Here is a 25,901-nt window from a genome sequence, read left to right as displayed (position 1 = left end):
TTTGGGGGTTTCAGCACGCAGCCAACCAGCGTTTGCAAGACCGCAGCGCTGAGGGTGGCGCCCTAGAGGAGGTGGCAGACCGCGTCCTCGTGGCTCTGGCCAGGCCCCTCGTGAGCGAGCGCAGCCTAAGCAGCCCTGAGAAACCCCGGCAGCCGTTAACCCACCCCTACACTGTTCCACAGCTCCTGTTCTGGCAACAATGCACCAACGACATCTGGGTGCGCAAAACTATACTCACCGGGTACACCCTTCAGTTCCGGTTAAACCCCCCCCCCCCCCCCCCCCCCCTTCAGAGGAGTGGTGGTAACTGCAGTGAAGGACTCGGTTCAGTCCTCAGCTCTAAATGCAGAAATACAGGCATTGCTTAAGAAGCGTGCCATTCAACTAGTAGACCCTGCTCTGACCGACCAGGGGTTCTACTCCAAGTACTTCCTAGTGCCAAAAAAGGGCGGCGGGCTCCGCCCTATTTTAGATCTGCGACTACTGAACAAATACCTACGGGTGTTGTCGTTCAAGATGCTTACGCACAGGCACATTGTCCAGTCTGTCCGGCAGGGCGACTGGTTTACCACCGTAGACCTCACAGATGCATACTTTCACGTTCCCATCTGTCCGGTCACAGGAAGTACCTACGATTCGCATTTCAGAGCAGGGTCTACGAGTTTTGTGTCCTGCCATTCGGCCTGTCTCTAGCTCCTCGAACCTTTTCGAAGTGTATGGATGCCATTTTAGCTCCCTTGCGGGCTCAAGGCGTCCAACTGCTGAACTATCTGGACGACTGGCTCGTCTGCGCGCAGTCAAAGGAGCAGTTGGCACAGCACACAGTGATGGTTACAAACCATCTTCACCGGCTAGGTCTGAAGGTCAATTCAGAAAAGAGCCGCCTCGTGCCGAGCCAACAGACCGAATTCTTGGGTCTGCATCTGGACTCTGTGTCCATGGAAGCGACCCTGTCGACACAAAGAGTTGCCTCGCTGGAGCGGTGTCTCTCCCTATTCAGGTTGAGAGAAACAGTCAGCATGGAGCTGTGTCAGCGCATGCTGGGGTTGATGGCTGCCGCCTCGCAAGCCCTTCCTTTGGGCTTACTACACCAGAGACCTCTGCAGGCCTGGTTCAATGCCTTCGCGTTGCATCCGCGGAGAGACAAACACCGCAGGTTGAGGGTATCCCGAACCTGCTGGGAAGCACTGCGCTGGTGGAAAGTTCCGTCGAACATCCGCCAGGGCGTACGCTTGGGTCCCATCTTCCGAAGGGAGGTTATTACGACCGACGCTTCCAACCAGGGTTGGGGAGCAGTCTGGAACGGGTCGGGGACTCGCGGAGTGTGGTCAGGACCCTGGAGGTCGGCCCACATCAATGCTCTGGAACTCAGAGCGGTGGACCTTCTTGCCAGTGCTTCTAGGCAAGCACGTGTTAGTGCGGTCAGACAACACCACGGTAGTGGCGTATATCAACCGCCAGGGCGGCTTGCGGTCCCCCGGTCTTCACCGGATGGTAACACGGCTGTTGCTTTGGGCACAACCGCGTTTAGACTCTCTGCGTGCGGTTCACCTACCGGGCAGAGTCAATTACGCAGCGGATCTCCTGTCCAGAGGAGGTCCTCCTGCAGGCGAATGGCGTCTTCACCCTCGGGTGGTAGAGCGCATTTGGGACTGGTTCGGCACAGCGCAAGTCGATCTCTTTGCTTCGCGAGAGACCACGCACTGTCCCCTATGGTTCTCGGTGAAGGACCTCGACAGCCCCCTAGGAGTCGATGCACTGGCTCACGAATGGCCGCCAGGGCTCCTGTACGCATTTCCACCGATTCCGATGCTCCCCGCCTTCTTGGAGAAGGTCAGGGTAGAGCAAGCGACAGTGATTCTGATCGCTCCTCGGTGGCCTCGGAGGATATGGTTCCCGAGTCTGGTGCAGTTGTTGCACGGTCGCCCGAGGAAGCTCCCTCTGCGAGCGGACCTGTTGTCCCAAGCCCAAGGAGGGCTATGGCACCCAAACCCCAAACTCATGCAGTTATGGGCTTGGCCCCTGAACGGGAGCGCCTGTCAGCCTTAGGGCTTTCGACGGCGGTTATATCGACCATTCAGAGTGCGAGAGCGCCCTCTACTAGGTCGCAGTATGCATATAAGTGGCAATTGTTTCAGAGTTGGTGTCTGGCTGAGGGCCATGACCCGGTCTCCTGCCCTATGGCAGTGATATTACAGTTTCTGCAGAAGCTGCTAAATGAGGGGAAATCTCCCTCTACACCTAAAGTGTATTTAGCCGCTATTTCGGCTTGCCATGTACGCATTGACGGGTTATCACCTGGTTGCCATTTTCTGGCATCTCAGTTCCTAAAGGGAGCAAGACGCTTGCGGCCTCCAAGGTCGACCAGTTTACCGTCATGGAGCCTTGATGTGGAGCTAGAAGCCCTTACCAAGGCACCGTTCGAGCCTCTCCACAGTGTGGATATGAAGTTCGTGTCTATAAAGACTGCGTTTTTGCTATCAGTGGTATCAGCAAAACGCGTGGGCGAGTTACATGCACTTTCGGTGCATTCATCATGTACTCGTTTCGCAGGAGACAGTTCTAAGGTCTCCATGCGTCCAAATCCGGCCTTTTTACCCAAGGTCATATCCCCGTTTCACATGAACCAACCAGTCGAGTTGATGGCGTTCCATCCTCCTCCTTTTTCTTCCCCAGAGGAAGAGCGGTTACACATGCTCTGCCCTGTGCGGGCATTGAGGTGTTATATTGACCGCACAAGGACTGTGAGGCAAACAGAACAGCTGTTCATATGCCATGGTTCTAAGACTTTGGGTCAGCCGTTGTCTAAGCAACGCCTTTCTCATTGGATAGTGGATGCTATTTAGTTAGCATATGATTCTATGGGCCTTCCGCCACCAGGGCAGTTGAAGGCACATTCCACTAGGGGTATGGCAACATCCTGGGCCCTCTTTAGAGGGGTGCCGATGTCTGACATTTGCGCTGCAGCCAGTTGGGTTACACCGCATACATTTACGAGGTTCTACCGGTTAAATGTACTGGAATCCTCTGCTCCGTCATTTGGAGCATCTGTGTTACACTCTATGACGCCTCAGGTTGCGGACGTGTAGAGTGGTTGACAATATGGTGTGACTATTCCACCTTAGGACAGGTGTCATTGCGAGCATAGACACTGAGGCGCAGCTCCACATATGTGTAGATGTACTGCCTACGCAGTTGCGTTATGACGTAAGTCTGTCCTACTGCCGAGAATCCTCCCTCGCGACGGCTTGGGTACACTGTTCCCATACCTTGATGGTTATTTTCGACTTGAAAGGGAACGATAGGTTGCAGATGCAACCCCGGTTCCCTGAAAGAGAAAATAACCATCAAGCCGCGAGGTCACTCTGGAGGCTTTCACGGCCTGAAGGGCAAAAGAGGAAGTGACTCTCCGCGCATTGCGTATAGTAAGCTCCCAGGGGGGCGGGCTTACACGGCAGCTTGCGCGGAGGCCTATCGGCAGCTTTGACATAAAGCTCAGCCAATCCCTACTGCCTGACGGCAATGTCCCATACCTTGATGGTTATTTTCTCTTTCAGGGAACCGGGGTTGCATCCGAAACCTATCATTCCGTTGTCTACGCCACGTCTACCAGGAGACCTGTTACTTGTGTGGCGCAGTCACGGTATTAACACTGTTTGTTTACCAGCTGCAGGAGAGGCGATATTTTAACCAAGTGTGTTGTTTATATGAACGGGACTGGTTAAAATACTGCGTGGTTTCCAGCTGCAGGAGCAGCGATTACACATCAAGGGTGATTTACAGGACCAGGACTGGCTTCACCCGGTTGGATTACAGGCTGCTGGAGCAGCGATTCACTTATAAACAGGAAGGGTGTATGTTTCAAGAAAGCTACCAAACACAAAACCGTGGTATTGGAATAATTTTTATTACTGTTTCTACCTGGCTTTCCATACAGTCACGGCAGGAAGACAAAGTGACACGTTGTTGCTGTTAAGTAGAGTAGAGTGTTCGGAAACTTGGCTGTAGTCAGAACACTGTTGCATATCGTGGATTTTCCCCTTGCTGTCTTCCAGGCACCCTCTTGCAGAGGATGCCGCTGTTCTTTTCTGTGTTCCAGGAGATATCACTGTGTAACAAATTTTTTTTTTTTTTTTGGTTCCTGGGTAGTAAGTGTTATTTCCAAATTGCTTATGCCTCAAAAGTATAGAAAATGGCTATTATTCCCCACAAACTTTGCTTTTGTGACCAAGACAGTGATATTTTGAAATTTACCTATTTTCCAGAACATTCCAGATAGATTCAGTGCTGAGTAAACTTGGAGTAACTTCTAGAACTTTCTAGAACTTTCCAGTAATATAAATAGTAGTATAAATACAGGGGCCTTAAGCCCACCAGTTCAGTTTAGTTCCAGCTGCCTAAGTGGATACATATCTGCATTTTTCTGAGATGGCATCAAGGTCATAGGAGACTTCAAAATGGTGGCATTCCTGATGGGTCTCCAAGGCGGTTTTACCAAGTTTCCCTGCTATCTTTGCCTTTGGGACAGCAGGGACACCAAGGTGCACTACCACAGATGGGACTGGCCACAGCGGACCGAGTTCTCTGTGGGGAGGAACAACGTCAAGTGGGAGCCACTGGTGGACCCCCGGAAGGTGCTGATGCCACCACTGCACATCAAATTGGGCCTTATGAAACAATTTGTCAGAGCTCTAGATAAGGATATTCAAGTACCTTCAAGACTTCTTCCCGAAGCTGTCTGAGGCAAAGGTCAAAGCCGGTGTCTTCGTCAGACCACAGATAAAGAAGATCCTGGAGTGCAATGAATTTCCCAAGAAGCTCACTAGTAAGGAGAAAGTGGCTTGGAACAGCTTTGTCGCAGTGGTTTGGGGCTTCCTGGGCAATCACAAGGCCGAAAACTATGTGGAGCTGGTTGAGACTCTGGTGAAGAACTACGGCACAATGGGCTGTAGGATGTCCCTCAAAGTCCATATCCTTGATGCTCATCTTGATAAATTCAAGGAGAACATGGGAGCGTACTCGGAGGAGCAAGGCGAGCACTTCCACCAGGATATACTGGACTTTGAACGCCGCTACCAAGGACAGTATAACGAGAACATGATGGGAGACTACATTTGGGGGCTGATTCGTGAAAGTGATTTACAGTATAATCGTAAATCTCGAAAAACTACTCACTTCTAAATCTTTTGTAGTCATTTTTGTATTACTTTAATATAAATACATGTTAATTTGCATTCATATGTTGTTTTTTTCTGACTTTATGTGAACGAAAAGACACAAATTCGCCCGTTTTCTCATTGGAAATAGGTACATTTCAAAATATCACTGTCTGGTCACAAAAGCAAAGTTTGTGGGGAATAATAGCCATTTTCTATACTTTTGAGGCATAAGCAATTAGGAAATAACACTTACTACCCAGGAACAACAATTGTGTTACATAGTGTATTCATTTGAGGGAGCCCAACCTGTACTCACCTGTGTTCCCAGCTCACTCCACCAGAGGGAGCCCAACCTCTACTCACCTGTGTTCCTGGTTCACTCCACCAGAGGGAGCCCAACCTCTACTCACCTGTGTTCCTGGCTCACTCCACCAGAGGGAGTCCTACCTGTACTTACCTGTGTTCCTGGCTCACTCCACCAGAGGGAGCCCAACCACTACTCACCTGTGTTTCTGGCTCACTCCACCAGATGGAGCCCCAGCTTACCTGTCTTGTGGACTTGGGACGTCTTACAGGCGAAGCCTGTCACCACTTGGTCGCCTCGTAGTAGCATAGAGAGGGGAGAATAAGTGAGATTGTTAGTGGCCCGTACAGGGCGAATAAGCGTGTTTTGTTGTAAATATTGTAAATAAAAGTATTCACCTGAATCAGTGACGTGTTCACTCCAATCTGTGAAGAGAAAATACCGGTGTCCAGCAGCACCACACTACCACTCTTTTACAATATATGTACAGTATATATACAGTATATATATATATATATATATATATATATATATATATATATATATATATATATATATATATATATATAATCCATGTAATTATAATCAAACTTGTAATGTTTGTCTTTACACATATTATGCATAGCTTTGCTTTCTGTTCAATGCTGCATGTGAAAACCTCCAAGCACGATTAAACTTGAACAAGAACTGATAAAGTGTACTAACAGCCGGGAGTAAAGTTTGAGGAAATAAAATAGAGAAAAACAACTCCTTCATTTGAATGGAATGTTTGAATGGAGTCAGAATGCGTGATAATTTGTACTTGCTATAGAGTGATGTATTTAACTGGAACTGATCAACATTCTTGTGGGAAGCTCTCCTGCGCTGACAACTTGCTTGCTATAGCCATTACAATAAATCAACTTATAGTTTTGAAACCGAACCTGGTGTCTGGAGTAGATTTATTTTCTTACAATTGTCATTATAAGAACACACTTACCTTTTATTTTTTTAATTGTGTCGCCAATAGCCTACACCTCTGTATATAACAATAACAATTCAATTATGTTATTATTCTTTTTTTGTAAGCTTTGAGAATGTTTCCCTAATTTCTTTTTTTTTTCAAACGTATCCACAATGAAAAGTTTTGAAAACTTAAAAAAAAGCAAAAGAAATTACAGTACAGAATTCCATATTTTAGCAGATCTATGTGCCAGTTATCCTTGTGTTCTTTAGCCTATATAAAAGTTATTTATATAAATATGTAAATAATGTTTATTTCCCAGAAACAGAAAGTAAAAATGTCCCAGTTAAATCACATGACATGTCATGTATATAAAGGCACAAATAGGCTCTGTGTATTTCAATCTGAACCCACAGTACCAGTCTACTGAAAAGTGATTACATCTACAGAAGCATCAATTTGGTAAGTGTCTTATTTACATAACCTATCATGTGAAATAATTCAATTGAAATAGTTATAAACGATATCAATAGGAGTAGGGATGGTCGATAATGATATTTTCAGTTATCAATTCTCAGTAATAAATGGTCATGATAATCATGTTTATTATTGTCTAAATAACTGAAGGTCCTCAAGCACAATAGAAAGTAAAGTAAAGCTGATGTACAGGTATGTAGGGCTGAGCGGGGGACAGAGGGGGGTGGTTCTGGGACGCCAGAATCACCGTCGCGCCCTCTTGAGGTGCTATGGGCTAATCAACGAAACACAGAGGATGAAAGGTGCCCACTTGAAGACCCTAGAGATGTACCCTACTTAGCTCAATCCAGACGGTTGTCATGCTGATGCGCTGAGGAGGCCGCACTGTGGTTGATCCCCGGAGCCAGCATCGCAGCCGTTGTGTGTGCTGATGCGCTAGGGAGGCAATAAGCTGATCCCTGGAGCCAGCATTACATTTCAGCCATCAACACCAGACAGAAGGATATCTACATCATCATATGGAAGGAAGCGCAAATGGATGAAAACGCAGATGGATCACATTAGTTTACTGTAAAGCTATGTCTTAATTGGTGCTTATCTTGGCGAGAGCCGAGTTCAAGTCAGCATGAAGTTTTAACATATACTCACATGTTATGGAAATCAATCAAATGTCTAAAAGTATTCTTAGGATTGACAGGTAGAACAAATGTTGTGGAACAATTCACAATTGGTCTTGTTTATGTGAAAGTTGGTTTTAAAGCTGTAGCTTTGTGGTTGGGGAAATTAAGACCTTTACATTCATGCTGGGAACAGAGTGCGTATGCAATATGTTACTTTTTTTCACAAATTATTCTTAGGCTTGACAGGTGGAACAAATGCTTTGGAACAATTCATAATTGGTCTTGTTTATGTAACACCTCCAAGGTCACGGAAGCGTACAAACGCACCACAAACCTGCCTTTAATTACAAAATATCACAAGATGTAGCAAGTGTTGATTGTAAGAGTACTGATGTAGCCTGACTGCGCCAGTTCAGTGCGATAAGGCACCGAACAAATTAAATATCCTTTTGGTTCTTTTTATTCAGATGACAGATCTAAACATGTTGGAACAAGGTCACCAAGAAAATCACACCGATACATTTTAACAGACGTTTGTTTATTGTAAACATCCAATAGCAACACCTGGTTTAAAACGGTACTGGTATAATAAGACAATAATTCCATTCACCTATTAACAGGTAGCAAGATTTCAAGCAGTTAAACAAGGTTCACATGAATGAGGTCATGTATTAAACTGCAAATGCAACAACGCTGCTACCCAGCAATAAAGTGGAGATACGTTCCCACTCCTGCACAGACATACAAACCCCAGGATGGCCATCCTGTTTGTGAAAACATGTGCTATTTATATTCAGGTGCGTAAATTGATCAATAATTCAATTACTAGGTGCTCAACAGGGCAAACATAGGGAAGCGGGTGGAGAAGCCAACATAACGTGATACAAATCAAAAGGTGTCAGACAACACAAAGCGTGCACTAATCAAATCATAAAATCATTTTATAAAAATAACATACAAGTGTAAAATAAATTTAAAACAGGGCATTCTTGACCCTGTTACATTTATATGAAAGTTGGTTTGAAAACTGTAGCTGTTGTGGTTGGAGATATCAAGACTTTTTTAATCACGCCATGCTTCAAATATCTAACGAATATCGAACGGCAAACTAACTTTACCGCTGTCTCTCAATTGCTTAATTTAATTTAAATTGTGTAACTTCTAAAAGGCTAGATAATTCAAGTTCCTTATTCAATTTTATACCTAACTTTAAACCCCAACTTTTCAAAACTATTTAAAGGCTGGGATGAGGCAAATTATTAGTTAAGGGTTCAATTAAGTAATTGAGAGCAGCTCAGTTGGAGCAAAAACCAGCAGAACAGTGGTACTCCAGGACTAGCATGTACTAGAGCAGTGAAAACCAATTGCTAAATACCTGCTGGAACAAATGGTAATTCTGACCAATTAAGCCAATCATTGAATCAATTAATTTATTAAGGGGCTTGGGTAAAACAAAAATCAGGAGGGTCTGTGGTTCTGCAGGACCAGGGTTCCCTACCCGTTATAGATGATTAAATGAATTGAGATTAATAGATGAGAAGATTTCTTCTTTGTTTACTTCTTCTGTCTGACCAACTTTGTTGTGATTCTTTGAACATCCCAAATGCAAGAATAAAAACAGCTTTTGAGCTACGGCCAGGGGATTCCCATGCTGCAAGCAGCACCAGGCCATCGTCTGATTCTCAAGATACTCCTACTTCTACAAACCAAGAAGAGAAAACGGTGGTTCAGACAGTAACAAAGGACATTAGTAAAGAGATCAGAAAAGTAGTAGTGAAAGGATTTCCAATTTATATAATATAATAATTAAATATATTTTGGTGTGTGGAATCTCTTGTTTTTAAACTGCTGCTAATCCTCCTGCTTACTGTGACTGACTGTTGGGTTGAGCACTTTCCCCACAGTAGACAGGAAGTCCCGCCTTACCCTTCAGTCCAGCCAATGATGGGCATTGGCTGACTATATAAAGGGAGGAAACCAGGGCCAGAAGAGCAGTGTTTTCCAGGAGGTGCTTTGAGAAGAGGGATATGTTTGGGAAGGACAGTCAGGAACAGTGGCAGACTAAATGGCTTTTGGAGCAGCTTAAGGTTGGCTGCAGGGACAAAGGAAGAACAGGTTTGGAGTGTTTTATTTGCTTTGTGTTTTTTATGGTTTTTACTGGGACTTGTTTGTAGAGGGACTGGACAGGAATATTTGGTTTGAATGTTGTTTGTTACCTTTTTTTGTACTCCTGCCACTGTGTAACTGGCTTGACTGGTGAAGACACCATTTGTGGATTACAAACAAATATATTTGTATTACTGTGGACAACAGTTACTGTGTGTATCTAGTCGTCACTCCATTGGATTGCCACACTCTCCAGAAGGCAAGGGTGTGGCACTGTGAGATGGCCAAGGGTCTGAGGGTGGAAGTAGAAATAGTTTATTGTGCCTTAATCATTTCCAGAACTGTTTTTACTTTTTAATATTTATGTGCTCTGTATTTTGAAGCCTTGTTGTACTTTGCACTTCCCTGCGCTGAGCGATCTTCATGCAGTCCTGCCAGGACACACTCGAGGTATGCCAGTGTTCTACTTACCGTTGTCCCAAGGTTCAAGGTCCAGAGACCCTTAGCGGTCAACGCAGAGGGTCTGGGTCCAGCGCCGGTCTGCAGAGTGCCATGTTGGGGTTCCAGGAGCAGTGGTGAGAGAAAGGAGATACACGGCGTTGAAACAGTCCAAGGGGAAGTGACCAGAGCTCTTGTGTGTAGGTGATAATTCTACTTGCCTGAGTTTACGTTTGTTTCCCTAACGGCCATCTTCTTTACTCCTCTCCTTTCCAGGTTCTTCGAAGACGTAGTTTGGGTGGTAGGTGGAGGTCATGGTAAGGACTGCGGCGGGCTTGGACTGTCAGAGGAACGGGTGCTGAAGAAGAGGGTCCCAGTGTGATATTTTGAAAAGGTTATTGTAGTACATTTTCTAATAAGATTTCTTTAGTAGTGTTTTAATAGGTCTTTTGTAGTGTATTTTATAATTCTTGTATAGTATATTTATACAGTGATCTTCTAATCTTTTACAGTTGTATATAAGAATTTGGGTGGTATAGGGCAGCAGTGTGGAGTAGTGGTTAGGGCTCTGGACCAGAGGGTTGTGGGTTCAATCCCAGGTGGGGGACACTGCTGCTGTACCCTTGAGCAAGGTACTTTACATAGATTGCTCCAGTAAAAACCCAACTGTATAAATGGGTAATTATGTGAAAATGATAAGTCACCCTGGATAAGGGGGTCTGTTAAGAAATAAACTTATAATTGATTCTGTATAATTAGTGCTGTTTTTTTATAACTAATGCACATTTGAAATTATCATATTTGATAGATACGTGAAATTAGATTGTTTGAAATAAATTTACAGCATTAGTTGAGTAGCTGTGATGAATTTAGAACAAGTATATTAATATTAGATTTGTAGGAGTTCTGTAGTCTTATCATTGAAATAAATCCCACTAATCCATAAAGGATAGTACATTACATTGATGCCGAAATTTAAAAAAAAAAAAAAAAAAACACACCAGATCTCGAGTGTGTTCCTTGTATGATCTCCTTATCCAAGCTGTGATTTAGGTTAATTGGGTATATAAAAATAAACAATCTTTTACAGTTTCTTGAGGTTTTTGTTTAATGAAATACACAGCCCATCCGCGGGTTGAACTTTTGAGCCACGGGCCCTAAAAATAATAATTGGTCACAGTCTATTTCTAATAACAGAAGAAAGACGGCATTGAGTTTTCATGAAGTAGGATAATGAAATGTGGAAATACTAGCACCAAATAAATCATTTAATTAATTTGGGAGATGACCACCTTCTGCATGAGATTTTTTTAATAGTAGATGGGGCTTCCCATCCACACTACCAAACAGTATGAAACAAAAATAAACATTTGGCTACGCCGTAAAATTTGTAAATAACAGAACCCGTGGCGCGTCGCCGTCATATACAAATACAATAATAAATCATAAAACAAATACAAAACAATAACCTGCAGAGGGGGGTTACACCGTTCTAAAAATAAAGAAATAATACATTTAAACAGCAGGGCTTTCTACCGCACTGCTACAGTAGCAAACAACAGAAATGCCTAAATGTAGGTTTTAAGACCTTTACATACCAAACAAACTGCTCCTTTTCATTGGCAATATCCTGAAAAAGCTGAATGTTTCAAACATGAATTGTACAGTGCACTCGGGTTTTAGCAAGGGTTGTCCTCTGATCACATCTGCAAGTGTTAACGTGAAAATAATAGTTTTTATAATAAAAATTATTACTCTTTTTTTTTTTTTTTTTAAACCCAGTTTGGTAAAGGTCAATTTCTATTCAGCTCGGAGAGAAAGTTGATACACAGCTCATGGAATGCTGATGCCACAAACCTGCAGGTGCCCGAGAGGCCACAAGGAGTCGCACTTGTGCGGTCCTCCAACAAAATCCCGGCTGACTTTGACCCGTCCCAACCCTGGTGGAACTTGGCCAATTGTGAGCCGCACTGGGAAATCCAGGTCAAATCAGGCAATAGTGTAGGCAGGAATGGAGATGAGGCCTATCGTGGTGCACCTCGCACTCCAGGGAGAGTGCCTTCACCTACTACGCCACTTGGGAGCCCCCCAGTATTTTGCCATGTTGATTTAAGTAGTGTTAAATGAAAAGTGAATACAGCTTATATATTTGTGTTTTAATTCTCAGCTGAAACAGACTTTACAGAAATGCATCTAGTGTTTATTAATAAGGGGGAAAAGTAAAATGTTCTTTCTTGGAACAAATTAATATATTAGTGTGTATATATATATATATACCTTTCAAACAGTGTTCTTGTAATATTAGATGTTTTGTAAAAAGCATACCTTTCAAACGGTGTTCTTGTAATATTAGATGTTTTGTAAAAAGCATACCTTTCAAACGGTGTTCTTGTTCGCTGAAGAACATACCAGTCGCTCACGTCTTGCACTACATCATTTTTATTATGAAGTGTGATGTTTTTCCGACACCCAGCCAGGCTCAGGAGGTTTACAGTGCTCATAACTGCCACCTCCATGTCCTTTTTATTGTCTGACTTAATCTTAAAATTGAGATAAAGACATCATGCATGCATATTGAAGCAAAATATAAATCCAAGGGTCAGCATCCACAACAAATCCTCTTCAGTCCTGACATCCAATATTTATTTTCTCTAAATATAACCTGTTAATTTATGTTTCTGGGTTTAGTACAATTTAACTTGCATAACAAGATCAATATACATGTTTTAAATAGATGCAAACATCCACTAAAAAAGGAATGAAACAGAAGAGGACAAATAATGAGATGCATTCTGAGAAGCTAGGCAAGAATGAGAGTCTACACATGATTTCATTAAAACCTTTTTCAAGTTTAAGCAATGCTTCAAGTAATCCACTTTGAAACATTACGGTTTTTGTTTAAAAAAGGCGTTGGGGTGCTCCTTGACCAGCCAACAGCTTAAATACAAATATTTTGGGGCGCAGATGCAAATTCCATACAGACACAAACAACAAAAACAAACATTGACTTAACTATCAATCAAAACTCAATTACTGCATTTCATTTCCAGTGTATTATATTCCCAGATACATACAGATTAAAAATAAAAGCCTATCAAAATGGTTTTCATCAGCTAAATACATCTCGGAAGCTAAGCTGTGTGGAAATGAAATGCAACAATTACTGATTCATGAATATGAAAGTGCAATGTGTCTGTTTGTTGTTTAAAAACAAGGCTTCAAAAATAAAAAACCTGGTACGTTCCTTCACTATCCAATTGTCTACATGTGCTACACTTTCCTACCTCTGACAGCTGACATTTAATATCAGGGTCTGCTATATACTCGATTGCAGCATGCATGTTGTCTGGACCAAACGCTACTGCCTGGAACAAAACTGAGGCAAAGAAATGTGGAGATGGTCCTCCATGTACTGTGCTCATAGCAATCAACTGTCCTGCATAGAAATAGCTGTTGTTGTTCAAAGCTACCAGAAAGAAAAAATTAAAATATTACTTATGAAGCAAATGTATTTTGAAGGACTGCATGTTATAGTTGGCAATGGGGTAACATAATGCCCGTGATTTCAATCGAAATGGTAGTTAATAACTGCATGTACATGTAATTGCATTTGTTATGTATAGTATATTTGTTTCTGTCATGCAAACAACATTCTACCAAAGCAGCTTCTGAAAAAAGCTTCTCAAAGTTAATTTTCAGAAATAGTGTCGGTTAATTACATTTGCTTTGCATCATGCGTGGCTCCAGAGGAACAATTGTATCTAATGTCATCACACGTCTTTCTGTTTTCTTTTCAAGAATAAATACTGTGAACATTTGGCACACCATATCTACTACAGGATTTGTATAAGTTTTTCAGCACATAAAATGAAATTGATTTATACACTTACACTCTGCATGGCATGAGAGAGTATGTTGATTTTCTGGGCCATCAAACATAGGGCTGTTTCTTATGTGTTGCAGCACTAGTCAGAAACACTCCGGCCCTCCCAAATCCACTGCTCCTTTCACATCTACTCTTTTGTTGGTTGAAAAGTTTGGCCTCTTCATGGCTCTTACAGCACCATCCCACACATTTCTTCTGTTTAAGTTGAAGCGAATGACTTCTTCCTCATTGATTCCAACTCTCAGAGATTGTAGGATATCTTCCACACTAAAATATAGGAAAAGATGAAATTCAAGGAATTAAGTAACAATCAATAAATCACATCACATACATTAGAGAGGTTTCTTAAAATCAAGAGAGGGGGAGTATTAACATTGCTACATTTTTGCATGTGGATGGTCAATTGGAGAACGAGTGTGATGTTTCATATGAATACACATCAAACATAGCTATTACTAAAGATACAATCCAACCTCTGCCATCCCATAATCTGGCACAACACAAACGGCTTACTTTCCCATGGGCGGTGTTCATTGTGTAACAATGTTACATTCACAGAAGATTGTGGTGTTCATAAATATCATGACAAAGAATTCTATGACAAAAAGTTATTTAAATGAATTAATTCTAAACATACATTTAAAATACAGTCACTGAGCAAATATTCATTTAGTTGTATGAATACATCTGTTCCTCAAGACTTATGGTTTTTCTAATTGGGGAAAAAACAAATGAATAAGGCTTGTAACACTTACTTAACAGCTGCATGCGAGCTTTCCTTTAGAGATTACTCTAGAGCTCTATTAGCTGCTCTTCAGAATCACTAAACACACTGTCTTCACTGGCAACGTCCACAGAGTCTCTAAGAAACAACAAAAAAAAAAAGAAATTCAACCCACTGTAACACTGATGGCATTGGAAGCTTCTGCAGTAATAGTCCTTTGATAGTCTTTTTAAATTACATCAATGTGAGACATTGTGTTGTGCATAAAAAAAGTATGTCACAACAGAAATCAGTGTCACGGAACCAAACATCGTACTCAATATTAATGTTAAAAAATGTTAAAAAAATTTTAATTACATAAAAATGACAATTACTTATGAGTACTCCACATTGAAAACATTACATACCTGTACAGTCCACTACAGGAAGCATGGTGCTTGTTGTAATAATTTTGAATATGGGATGTGTTGTCATGTGAGGACATAGATAGTTGAGTCTCTTCAGATATCTCCATAACGACATCATCTTCCAAATCAGTGTCCTCAGGCTGTGTGAATACAGTTAACAAATAAATAATAATAAATAATAATAACAAAGACATACATGCCTTACTCTACCACTGTAGGTCTGTTTTTTGGTTGTTTTTAAAAGTTAAAAAAACATTTGAATGTCAAAACACCACAGATACAAGTCAACCACTATGTTGTAAAAATAATTGAGCAAAATTAAATGTACAAACACACCAGAAAAATGGATTACCTTCCACAGTTTTCAATGTGTTCTGAAAGGCATTACAGAGGGATATCTTTTTCACATCTTTAGCACTTCTCCATGACCACCTCTTGACACTACAACAAACAAACACAAATGTATTTTTAACATGCTTCATTTTTATTGCATGTGTTACATATGCATTTACACCGTAAACCAGTGATCTCCAGTCCTGATTGTGGAGGGCCATAGTCCAGCAGTTTAATAGGTTTAATTCGATAAATATTGCTCAAAAAGAAACGGTAAGTGTGTGCCAGTGAAGAAATATGTTGAGAGTAGGGAAGAACATAAGAAAGTTTACAAACGAGAGGAGGCCATTCAGCCCATCTTGCTCATTTGGTTGTTAGCAGCTTATTGATCACAGATTCTCATCCAGCAGCTTCTTGAAGGATCCCAGGGTGTCAGCTTCAACAACATTACTGGGGAGTTGGTTCCAGACCCTCACAATTCTCTGTGTAAAAAAGTGCCTCCTATTTTCTGTTCTGAATGCTCCTTTATCTAATCTCCATTTGTGACCCCTGGTCCTTGTTTCTTTTTTTCAGGTCAAAAAAGTCCCCTGGGTCGACATTGTCTATACCTTTTAGGACTTTGAATGCTTGAATCAGATCACCACGTAGTCTTCTTTGTTCAAGACTGAATAGATTCAATTCTTTTAGCCTGTCTGCATATGACATGCTCTTTCTAGAGCAGCAATATCCTTTTTGTAACGAGGTGACCAGAACTGAACAGTATATTCTATATGAGTTCTTACTAATGCATTGTAAAGTTTTAACATTACTTCCCTTGATTTAAATTCAACACTTTTCACAATATATCCGAGCATCTTGTTGGCTTTTTATAGCTTCCCCACATTGTCTAGATAAAGACATTTCTGAGTCAACATAAACTCCTAGGTCCTTTTCATAGATTCCTTCTTCAATTTCAGTATCTCCCATATGATATTTATAATGCACATTTTTATTGCCTGCATGCAGTACCTTACACCTTTTCTCTATTAAATGTCATTTGCCATGTGTCTGCCCGTTCTGAATGCTGTCTAGATCATTTTGAATGACCTTCTTTGCTGCTGCAACAGTGTTTGCCACTCCTCCTATTTTTGTGTCATCTGCAAATTTAACAAGTTTGCTTACTGTACCAGAATCTAAATCATTAATGTAGATTAGGAATAGGAGAGGACCTAATACTGATCCCTGTGGTACACCACTAGTTACCTCGCTCCATTTTGAGGTTTCTCCTCTAATCAGTACTTTCTGTTTTCTACATGTTAACCACTCCCTGGTTACTATTGAACACATACAGCAACCTATATATGCTCTATCAAAAATTGTCCTTGCCCATGACCTCTGACCTCTCCTAGAGGTCAAATGAATAATCAGCTTTAACTCCTTAGAGAGTGAAGATAGTATCTGAATTTTCTCGCAATGTACTTTTTCTATTTATATATATGCTCTGAGTACACTCTTAAACTCAGGGGAGACGTTCAGGAGGACATAGAGATGTTTCAGACTCCTGTAAGTGGATCGTTCATGCACTGGGCTTGCAACGTATCCAGATGACTTTTTAAAATCACACAGACTCATTTAATTTGAAGTTTTAACAAATCAGAGCAGTAGTAGTGCTCTTTTCGGTTTATTAAATGCTTTAAAAATTGGATTGGTTGGGTTTGCGGACCACCATAAATCCCAAGTAAAAAGCAATCTGGGTGATACAGTGCTTTACAGGTTTAACAGCATTAGTACTTCAATACAATAATACAAATATGGTTATCATATATTTAGCTCTTAGGCTATTAAATGCATAAAGCTAAAAAACACCTACTGCTAAATTCTAGAACATTCTATATATGTGTATCTATCTCGCTCTCAAGGCTAAAACATAATTTCTATACCTTATAGCAATGCATCAATATAAAAGAGATATTAAATTCAAATATATGCTTACCTTCCAGTGTATGGAAGAGTAGTGTAGGATACATTGAAAAATAAGAACAGTCTTCAAAAGGCAGAGACTTGTGAATACGACCAAACAGCAATCAGTTTTTCAGAGATCTTCAGAGCATGGACTACACAACTTGTAGTTAGCAAGTCGCGCGATACTTGACTGGGGTTTTGCCTAGGTTTTTATAGGATTTTCCCTCCATTGAATACATCAGAAGTCCCAAGTAAATCTAATCATCACTCGGCCTTGACATTTCTTATCTTTAAGTTTAATGATACATTCTAGAAGGATCTGGTCAACTCCTTTTTCAAAACTGATTGGATATAACTTCTTGCCAAAAAAAATTGGAACATGATTTCATCGCTCTCTTTTTCCAACTCCTCCTTTTTCTAAAAAGTCAGGTGGACCAAAGTTCACAGAATCCTTGCTATAATATAATACAAGTATATGTGTATATACAAGAGATGTTTTTAATATGTAACACAAGCTCTATTTGATTATACTTAGCTGAGTCAAAAATATACAGTGCCTATAGAAAGTCTACACCCCCTTGAACTTTTTTCACATTTTGTTGTGTCAGTGCCTCAGAGTTTCATGCATTTAAATGAGGATTTTTTCCACTTATCTACACACCATACTCCACACTGTTAAGGGGAAAAAAGTTTTTATTGAGAAAAAGATTATATATTAAAAATACAAAACTGAAAGATCATAATTGGTTAAGTCTCCACCCCCCTGAGTTAATACTTGGTGGAAGCACCTTTGGCAGCAATTACAGCTGTGAGTCTGTTGGGATAAGTCTCTACCAACTTTGCACACCTAGATTTGGCAATATTTGACCATTCTTCTTTACAAAACTGTTCAAGCTCTGTCAAGTTCCTTGGGGAGCGTTGATGGACAGCAATCTTCAAGTCATGCCACAAATTTTCGATTGGATTTAGGTCGGGGCTCTGACTGGGCCGCTCAAGGACATTTACCTTTTTGTTCCTTAGCCACTCCAGTGTAGCTTTGGCTGTGTGCTCTGGGTCGTTGTCATGCTAAAAGGTGAACTTCCGTCCCAGTTTCAGCTTTCTTGCAGAGGGCAGCAGGTTTTCTTCAAGGACTTTTCTGTACTTTGCTCAATTCATTTTCCCTTCTATCCTGACAAGTTCCCCAGTCCCTGTCGATGAGAAACATCCTCATAACATGATGCTGCCACCACCATGCTTCACAGTAGGGATGGTGTTCTTTGGGTGATGCGCTGTGTTGGGTTTGTGCCAAACATAACGCTTTGAATTTAGGCCAAAAAGTTCCATTTTAGTTTCATCAGACCACAAAACTTTTTTCCACATGGCTACAGAATCTCCTGAGTGTTTTTTGCATACTTCAAACATGATTCAATGTGGTTTTTCTTGAGTAAAATACAGGCCAGATTTATGGAGTGCTTGGGATATTGTTGTCACATGCACACTTTGACCAGTCTTGGCCATAAAAGTCTGTAGCTATTGCAAAGTTGCCATTGACCTCTTGGTAGCCTCTCTGATCAGTCTGCTTCTTGCTCGGTTATCCAGTTTGGAGGGACGGCCTGATCTAGGCAGGGTATTGGTGGTGCCATACACCTTCCACTTCTTAAACACTATGTAACATAATTTTTGTTCCTGGGTAGTAAGTGTTATTTCCTAATTGCTTATGCCTCAAAAGTATAGAAAATGGCTATTTTTCCCCACAAACTTTGCTTTTGTGACCAGGTGTGACAGTCTGGCTCGCAGTGGTGTGGTGGATGACGTCACGGACCAGGAAGTAACTGACTCCAAAACAGTGGATGGGCGGGTGAAACCGAGTGCAAAAACACTCAGCGTATTTAATAATAAACAAACAAAAGATTTAAACAAAATACAAACCAAAGGGCACGAGGGCCAAACGAATAAATAAACAAACAAGTAAGTGCCATGCTGGATAATCCAGCACGTATTAGCAATTGTTTTTTAAATGTTATTCCTTCTCTTCTCTCTGCTCCCCGTACTCTCTACTCCAACACCCCAACCCCGAGTGCAGAGAGCTGCTGGTTTATATACTCTGGCCGAGGGATTAACTAGTTGTTAATTATCTTATTATCCCTCGGCCAGAGTCTGCACGCGTTTGGTAAGGATGCATGACTGTCAGCTATTTAAATAATCAGTAGCTGATCAGCCATGCATCCTCACGGGGTTTTTTAAATAATAATAAAAGACGCAGCACTTTTACCCGCGCCGCAAACAAAAATACAAATAATAATAAATAGGGGCGGGACACTCCGCCACACATGCCCCCCCTTGTGCGCAGCACACATGGCCCCAACGGCCACCTCCCCCCTCAGTCTTAAAGTCCCGGAAGAGGGGAAGCAAGTTACTTCTGGGGGGTGGCCATGGTGGAATCTCTGGCACCCCCCCATTCTTCGTGGCCGGCAGCTCCCTCTTCCGGGGCTCCCGCCACACTCTATCCTGCCGCGAAAGTGCGGCTGGGGGAGCTGGTCTCCTGACCTCTCCCCCCTTCTTCATGGCCGGCAGTTCCCCTCCGTGGGGCTCCGACCACATGATCTCCAGCCGCGAAAGTGCGGCTGGGGGAGCTGGTCTCCTGACCTCCCCCCCTTTCTTCATTTCTGGCAGCTCCCTTTCATGGAGCTCCGGCCATCGTGTAGCGACCCCAGGCGAAGCAGGATCCCTGGCGACCCCAGGTGAAGCCGGACCCTCGACGACCCCAGGCGAAGCAGGATCCCTGGCGACCCCAGGCAAAGCAGGATCCCTGGCGACCCCAGGCGACGGCAGCAGCAACGGACCCTCGGGAGGCGACGGCAGCAGCAGCGGACCCTCGGGAGGCGACGGTGGAGGCAGTGGCAGCTCCTGCTCCTCTCCCTCGGGTGGTGGAGGCAGAGGCAGCTCCTGCTCCTCTCCCTCGGGTGGTGGCGGTGGAGGCAGAGGCAGCTCCTGCTCCTCTCCCTCGGGTGGTGGTGGTGGAGGCAGAGGCAGCTCCTGCTCCTCTCCCTCGGGTGGTGGCGGTGGTGGAGGCAGAGGCAGCTCCTGCTCCTCTCCCTCGGGTGGTGGTGGTGGAGACAGAGGCAGCTCCTGCTCCTCTCCCTCGGGTGGTGGTGGTGGAGGCAGAGGCAGCTCCTGCTCCTCTCCCTCGGGTGGTGGCGGTGGTGGAGGCAGAGGCAGCTCCTGCTCCTCTCCCTCGGGTGGTGGCGGTGGAGGCAGAGGCAGCTCCTGCTCCTCTCCCTCGGGTGGTGGCGGTGGAGGCAGAGGCAGCTCCTGCTCCTCTCCCTCGGGTGGTGGCGGTGGAGGCAGAGGCAGCTCCTGCTCCTCTCCCTCGGGTGGTGGTGGTGGTGGAGGCAGAGGCAGCTCCTGCTCCTCTCCCTCGGGTGGTGGCGGCGGGAACAGCAGCTCATCTCCCTCCGGTGGCACTGCTGGCTCCTTCGCCAGCGGGGTTAGAGCTGGTGGCGCTGCCGGCTCCTCCGACAGCGGGGTTAGGGCTGGTGGTGCTGCCGGCTCCTCCGACAGCGGGGTTAGGGCTGGTGGCGGGCGTCTCCGCTGGGCTCCCTTCAGCAGCAAAAACAGCGGCTGCTGTGGAGCCTGAGCTTCACGCCCTCGTCCCTCCCAAAAAAAAATAGGGGTTTGGGCCTTCAGCTCCTCCCCTCCGGACACAGGACGCCCCGGCTCCTCCCTCTCGGGCCGTGGACGCACCGACTCCTCCCTCTCGGGCCGTGGACGCACCGACTCCTCCCTCTTGGGCCGTGGACGCACCGACTCCTCCCTCTTGGGCCGTGGACGCACCGACTCCTCCCTCTTGGGCCGTGGACGCACCGACTCCTCCCTCTTGGGCCGTGGACGCACCGACTCCTCCCACTCGGGCTGTGGACGTTCGGGCTCCTCCCACTCAGGCGCAGGACGTTCGGGCTCCTCCCACTCAGACGCAGGACGTTCGGGCTCCTCCCACTCAGGTGCAGGACGTTCGGGCTCCTCCCACTCAGGCGCAGGACGTTCGGGCTCCTCCTCCCCTGGCTCCTGCTCTGGGCAGTCCTCGTCCTCATGCCCATAAGCAATGCACATGGTGCACCACCTTGGCTCCCTCTGCTTCCTCCTCACTTTTCCCCCTCTCTGCCTCCTTCTGCTCACCTTCCTCCTTTGGGCTGGTTCCTCCTCCTCTTCCTGGAAGGGGCAGACAGCCACCGTGTGCCCATACACCCCGCAGGCAAGGCACCAACCTTGGTCCTCCAACCTGCCGAGGAGATCCTCCAGCTCACTGCAGCCGTCTCTCCAGTTCCAGCCTTCCATTTTTTTTTTTTTTTTTTTTTTTTAATTTACTTTTCCACAAAAAACAATTTTCGAAAAAAATAAAAAAAACGCCCTTTGTATTCCTGGTCCGGCTCCTGGAGGCGTTTATCCCACGCAGGACACCATATGTGACAGTCTGGCTCGCAGTGGTGTGGTGGATGACGTCACGGACCAGGAAGTAACTGACTCCAAAACAGTGGATGGGCGGGTGAAACCGAGTGCAAAAACACTCAGCGTATTTAATAATAAACAAACAAAAGATTTAAACAAAATACAAACCAAAGGGCACGAGGGCCAAACGAATAAATAAACAAACAAGTAAGTGCCATGCTGGATAATCCAGCACGTATTAGCAATTGTTTTTTAAATGTTATTCCTTCTCTTCTCTCCGCTCCCCGTACTCTCTACTCCAACACCCCAACCCCGAGTGCAGAGAGCTGCTGGTTTATATACTCTGGCCGAGGGATTAACTAGTTGTTAATTATCTTATTATCCCTCGGCCAGAGTCTGCACGCGTTTGGTAAGGATGCATGACTGTCAGCTATTTAAATAATCAGTAGCTGATCAGCCATGCATCCTCACGGGGTTTTTTAAATAATAATAAAAGACGCAGCGCTTTTACCCGCGCCGCAAACAAAAATACAAATAATAATAAATAGGGGCGGGACACTCCGCCACACCAGGACAGTGATATTTTGAAATTTACTTATTTCCAATGAGAAAACGGGCGAATTTGTGTCTTTTCGTTCACATAAAGTCAGAAAAAAACAACATATGAATCCAAATTAACATGTATTTATACTAAAGTAATACAAAAATGACTACAAAAGATTTAGAAGTGAGTAGTTTTTCGAGATTTACGATTATACTGTAAATCACGTTCACGAATCAGCCCCCAAATGTAGTCTCCCATCATGTTCTCGTTATACTGTCCTTGGTAGCGGCGTTCAAAGTCCAGTATATCCTGGTAGAAGCGCTCACCTTGCTCCTCCTCACCAGAGTCTCAACCAGCTCCACATAGTTTTCGGCCTTGTGATTGCCCAGGAAGCCCGGAACCACTGCGACAAAGCTGTTCCAAGCCGCTTTCTCCTTACTAGTGAGCTTCTTGGGGAATTCATTGCACTCCAGGATCTTCTTTATCTGTGGTCCGACGAAGACACCGGCTTTGACCTTTGCCTCAAACAGCTTCGGGAAGAAGTCTTGAAGGTACTTGAAGGCTGCCGACTCCTTATCTAGAGCTCTGACAAATTGTTTCATAAGGCCCAATTTGATGTGCAGTGGTGGCATCAGCACCTTCCGGGGGCCCACCAGTGGCTCCCACTTGACGTTGTTCCTCCCCACAGAGAACTCGGTCCGCTGTGGCCAGTCCCGCCTGTGGTAGTGCACCTTGGTGTCCCTGCTGTCCCAAAGGCAAAGATAGCAGGGAAACTTGGTAAAACCGCCTTGGAGGCCCATCAGGAATGCCACCATTTTGAAGTCTCCTATGACCTCCCAGCCATACTCATCATACTTCAAGGCGTCCAGCAAGGTCTTGATGCTGTTGTAATCCTCTTTGAGGTGCACCGAGTGAGCCAGGGGAAGAGACGGGTACTTGTTACCATTATGGAGCAGCACGGCTTTGAGGCTCCTGGATGAGCTGTCAATGAAGAGGCGCCACTCATTCTGGTTACAGGCGATTCCGATTGCCTCGAACAGACTGGTCACATTGTGGCAGAAGCAGAGCCCATCTTGACGAGTGAAGAAGCTGGAAAAAGGTTGGTGGACACTTATCCAACCAAGCTATTTCAGTTTTTATTTTTAATTAATTTTCTACAAATTTCTAGAATATTTTTTTCACATGGAAAACTATTTTAATGCATTTTAATTCCAGGCTATAAGGCAACAAAAGGTGAACATTTTTAAAGGGGGTGTAGACTTTCTACAGGCACTGTATGTCCCTCTGCATATTATGTTACCTTTTCAGTGTGTTGGCAATGGGCCATTTTAACTTTATATACAAATGTGTGTTAACAAAGTATTTGACAAAGACTGCCTTTGAATAAGCATACAGTGGTCAGTTCAGTTATTTTCATTTAAATTTTAAACTAAAATGAACCTTATATTAACTGGTACCATTCTTGGACTATGCCTGACCTCTCTCTGTTTGTAAAATTTACCAGCACAAGCAGGATTCAGACACCCTGTTTACTTGCCAAGGCTAGTGTTTTAATTAATATGAAACCCCATTGTAAGCACTTCTCCAAATTCACAGCATGAAATCAGTTTTCTCCCAAAGAAAGTCGCTTCCACGCGCAGTAGTCTGACCGGCTTCCAAGAGTGTATGTGCACTAATAACAAAGGCACATAGACAAGCTTTTTTTCTAACATTAACACTTGTTCAGTTTGCTTAGTTCAGATCATTGTAACCTGTTCATAATTTGCTGCAATATGATTTATGCTGGTTTTATATTCTTTAAAACACAGTACAATTATTACAATATTCTGACAGTGTCAGTTAGTACTGAACTTCTTTCGTTTTTAACTGTAACATGTTCTTTCAACAATAATACTTATGTGTATAACAGTTTAACTTTAAATTATTTTATAACATGTGTTTCTAATTCACTTACTTCAGTAGAACAGTTGCTAATATTATTTCACTGAATTATATGGAGGGTGATCAGTGCCAAAATTAAGATGCACTTCCGCCATGGTCTTCTGCTTGCGGATCATGATTATGATCATGGTCTTCTGCTTGCGGATCATGATTATGATCATGGTCTTCTGCTTGCGGATCATGATTATGATCATGGTCTTCTGCTTGCGGATCATGATTATGATCATGGTCTTCTGCTTGCGGATCATGATTATGATCATGGTCTTCTGCTTGCGGATCATGATTATGATCATGGTCTTCTGCTTGCGGATCATAATTATGATCATGGTATTCTGCTTGCGGGTCATGATTATGATCATGGTCTTCTGCTTGCGGATCATGATCATGATCATGGTCTTCTGCTTGCGGATCATGATTATGATTATGATCATGCTATTCTGCTTACAGATCGTGATCATGATCATGCACATGGTATTCTGCTTGCTGATCATGATCATGCACATGGTATTCTGCTTGCTGATCATGATCATGCACATGGTATTCTGCTTGCGGAACATGATCATGCACATGGTATTCTGCTTACAGATCGTGATCATGATCATGCACATGGTATTCTGCTTGCAGATCATGATCATGCACATGGTATTCTGCTTGCTGATCATGGTCATGATTATGATCATCGTATTCTGCTTGCTGATCATGATCATGATTATGATCATGGTATTCTGCTTGCGGATCATGATCATGAAAATGATCATGGTATTTTGCTTGCTGATCATGATCATGATTATGATCATGATATTCTGCTTGCGGATCATGATCATGATTATGATCATGGTATTCTGCTTGCGGATCATGATCATGAATATGATCATGGTATTCTGCTTGCGGATCATGATTATGATCATGGTATTCTGCTTGCGGATCATGATTATGATCATGGTATTCTGCTTGCTGATCGTGATCATGCACATGGTATTCTGCTTGCTGATCATGGTCATGATTATGATTATGATCATGGTATTCTGCTTGCAGATCGTGATCATGATCATGCACATGGTATTCTGCTTGCAGATCATGATCATGCACATGGTATTCTGCTTGCAGATCATGATCATGCACATGGTATTCTGCTTGCTGATCATGATCATGCACATGGTATTCTGCTTGCAGATCATGATCATGTACATGGTATTCTGCTTGCAGATCATGATCATGCACATGGTATTCTGCTTGCAGATCATGATCATGCACATGGTATTCTGCTTGCTGATCATGATCATGCACATGGTATTCTGCTTGCTGATCATGATCATGCACATGGTATTCTGCTTGCGGATCATGATCATGCACATGGTATTCTGCTTGCGGATCATGATCATGCACATGGTATTCTGCTTGCTGATCATGGTCATGATTATGATTATGATCATGGTATTCTGCTTGCAGATCGTGATCATGCACATGGTATTCTGCTTGCTGATTGTGATCATGCACATGGTATTCTGCTTGCTGATCATGATCATGCACATGGTATTCTGCTTGCAGATCATGATCATGCACATGGTATTCTGCTTGCAGATCATGATCATGCACATGGTATTCTGCTTGCAGATCATGATCATGCACATGGTATTCTGCTTGCAGATCATG

General features: G+C 43.5%; 1 protein-coding gene across 1 annotated transcript; it reads right to left on the bottom strand.

Moving 5' to 3' along the window:
* Positions 1-11,072: 11,072 nt before the first annotated feature.
* Positions 11,073-24,718, bottom strand: LOC131697871 (uncharacterized). Its single transcript, XM_058989609.1, has 5 exons — positions 24,335-24,718; positions 15,417-20,494; positions 15,065-15,204; positions 14,689-14,795; positions 11,073-14,200 (listed from the first exon to the last, which is right to left on the bottom strand). The coding sequence occupies exons 1-2, from the start codon at positions 24,716-24,718 to the stop codon at positions 19,586-19,588; spliced, it is 1,293 nt and encodes a 430-aa protein (XP_058845592.1). The 3' UTR covers positions 11,073-14,200; positions 14,689-14,795; positions 15,065-15,204; positions 15,417-19,585.
* Positions 24,719-25,901: the final 1,183 nt, after the last annotated feature.

This window comes from Acipenser ruthenus, chromosome 16 (assembly GCF_902713425.1).
Source record: "Acipenser ruthenus chromosome 16, fAciRut3.2 maternal haplotype, whole genome shotgun sequence".
NCBI classification, from domain to species: domain Eukaryota; kingdom Metazoa; phylum Chordata; class Actinopteri; order Acipenseriformes; family Acipenseridae; genus Acipenser; species Acipenser ruthenus.
Note: the sequence above shows the minus strand (reverse complement) of the source record. Positions and strands in the feature narration are given on the sequence as shown.

Bases quoted from the DNA above. Each gene is read 5' to 3' on its own strand.
- LOC131697871 (XM_058989609.1), bottom strand. From the start codon at position 24,718: ATGTGCATGATCATGATCACGATCTGTAAGCAGAATAGCATGATCATA. The intron at 20,495-24,334 runs GTGCATCTTAAT...GAGGGAGAGGAG, and splicing joins AGCAGAAGACCATGGCGGAA to CAGGAGCTGCCTCTGCCTCC.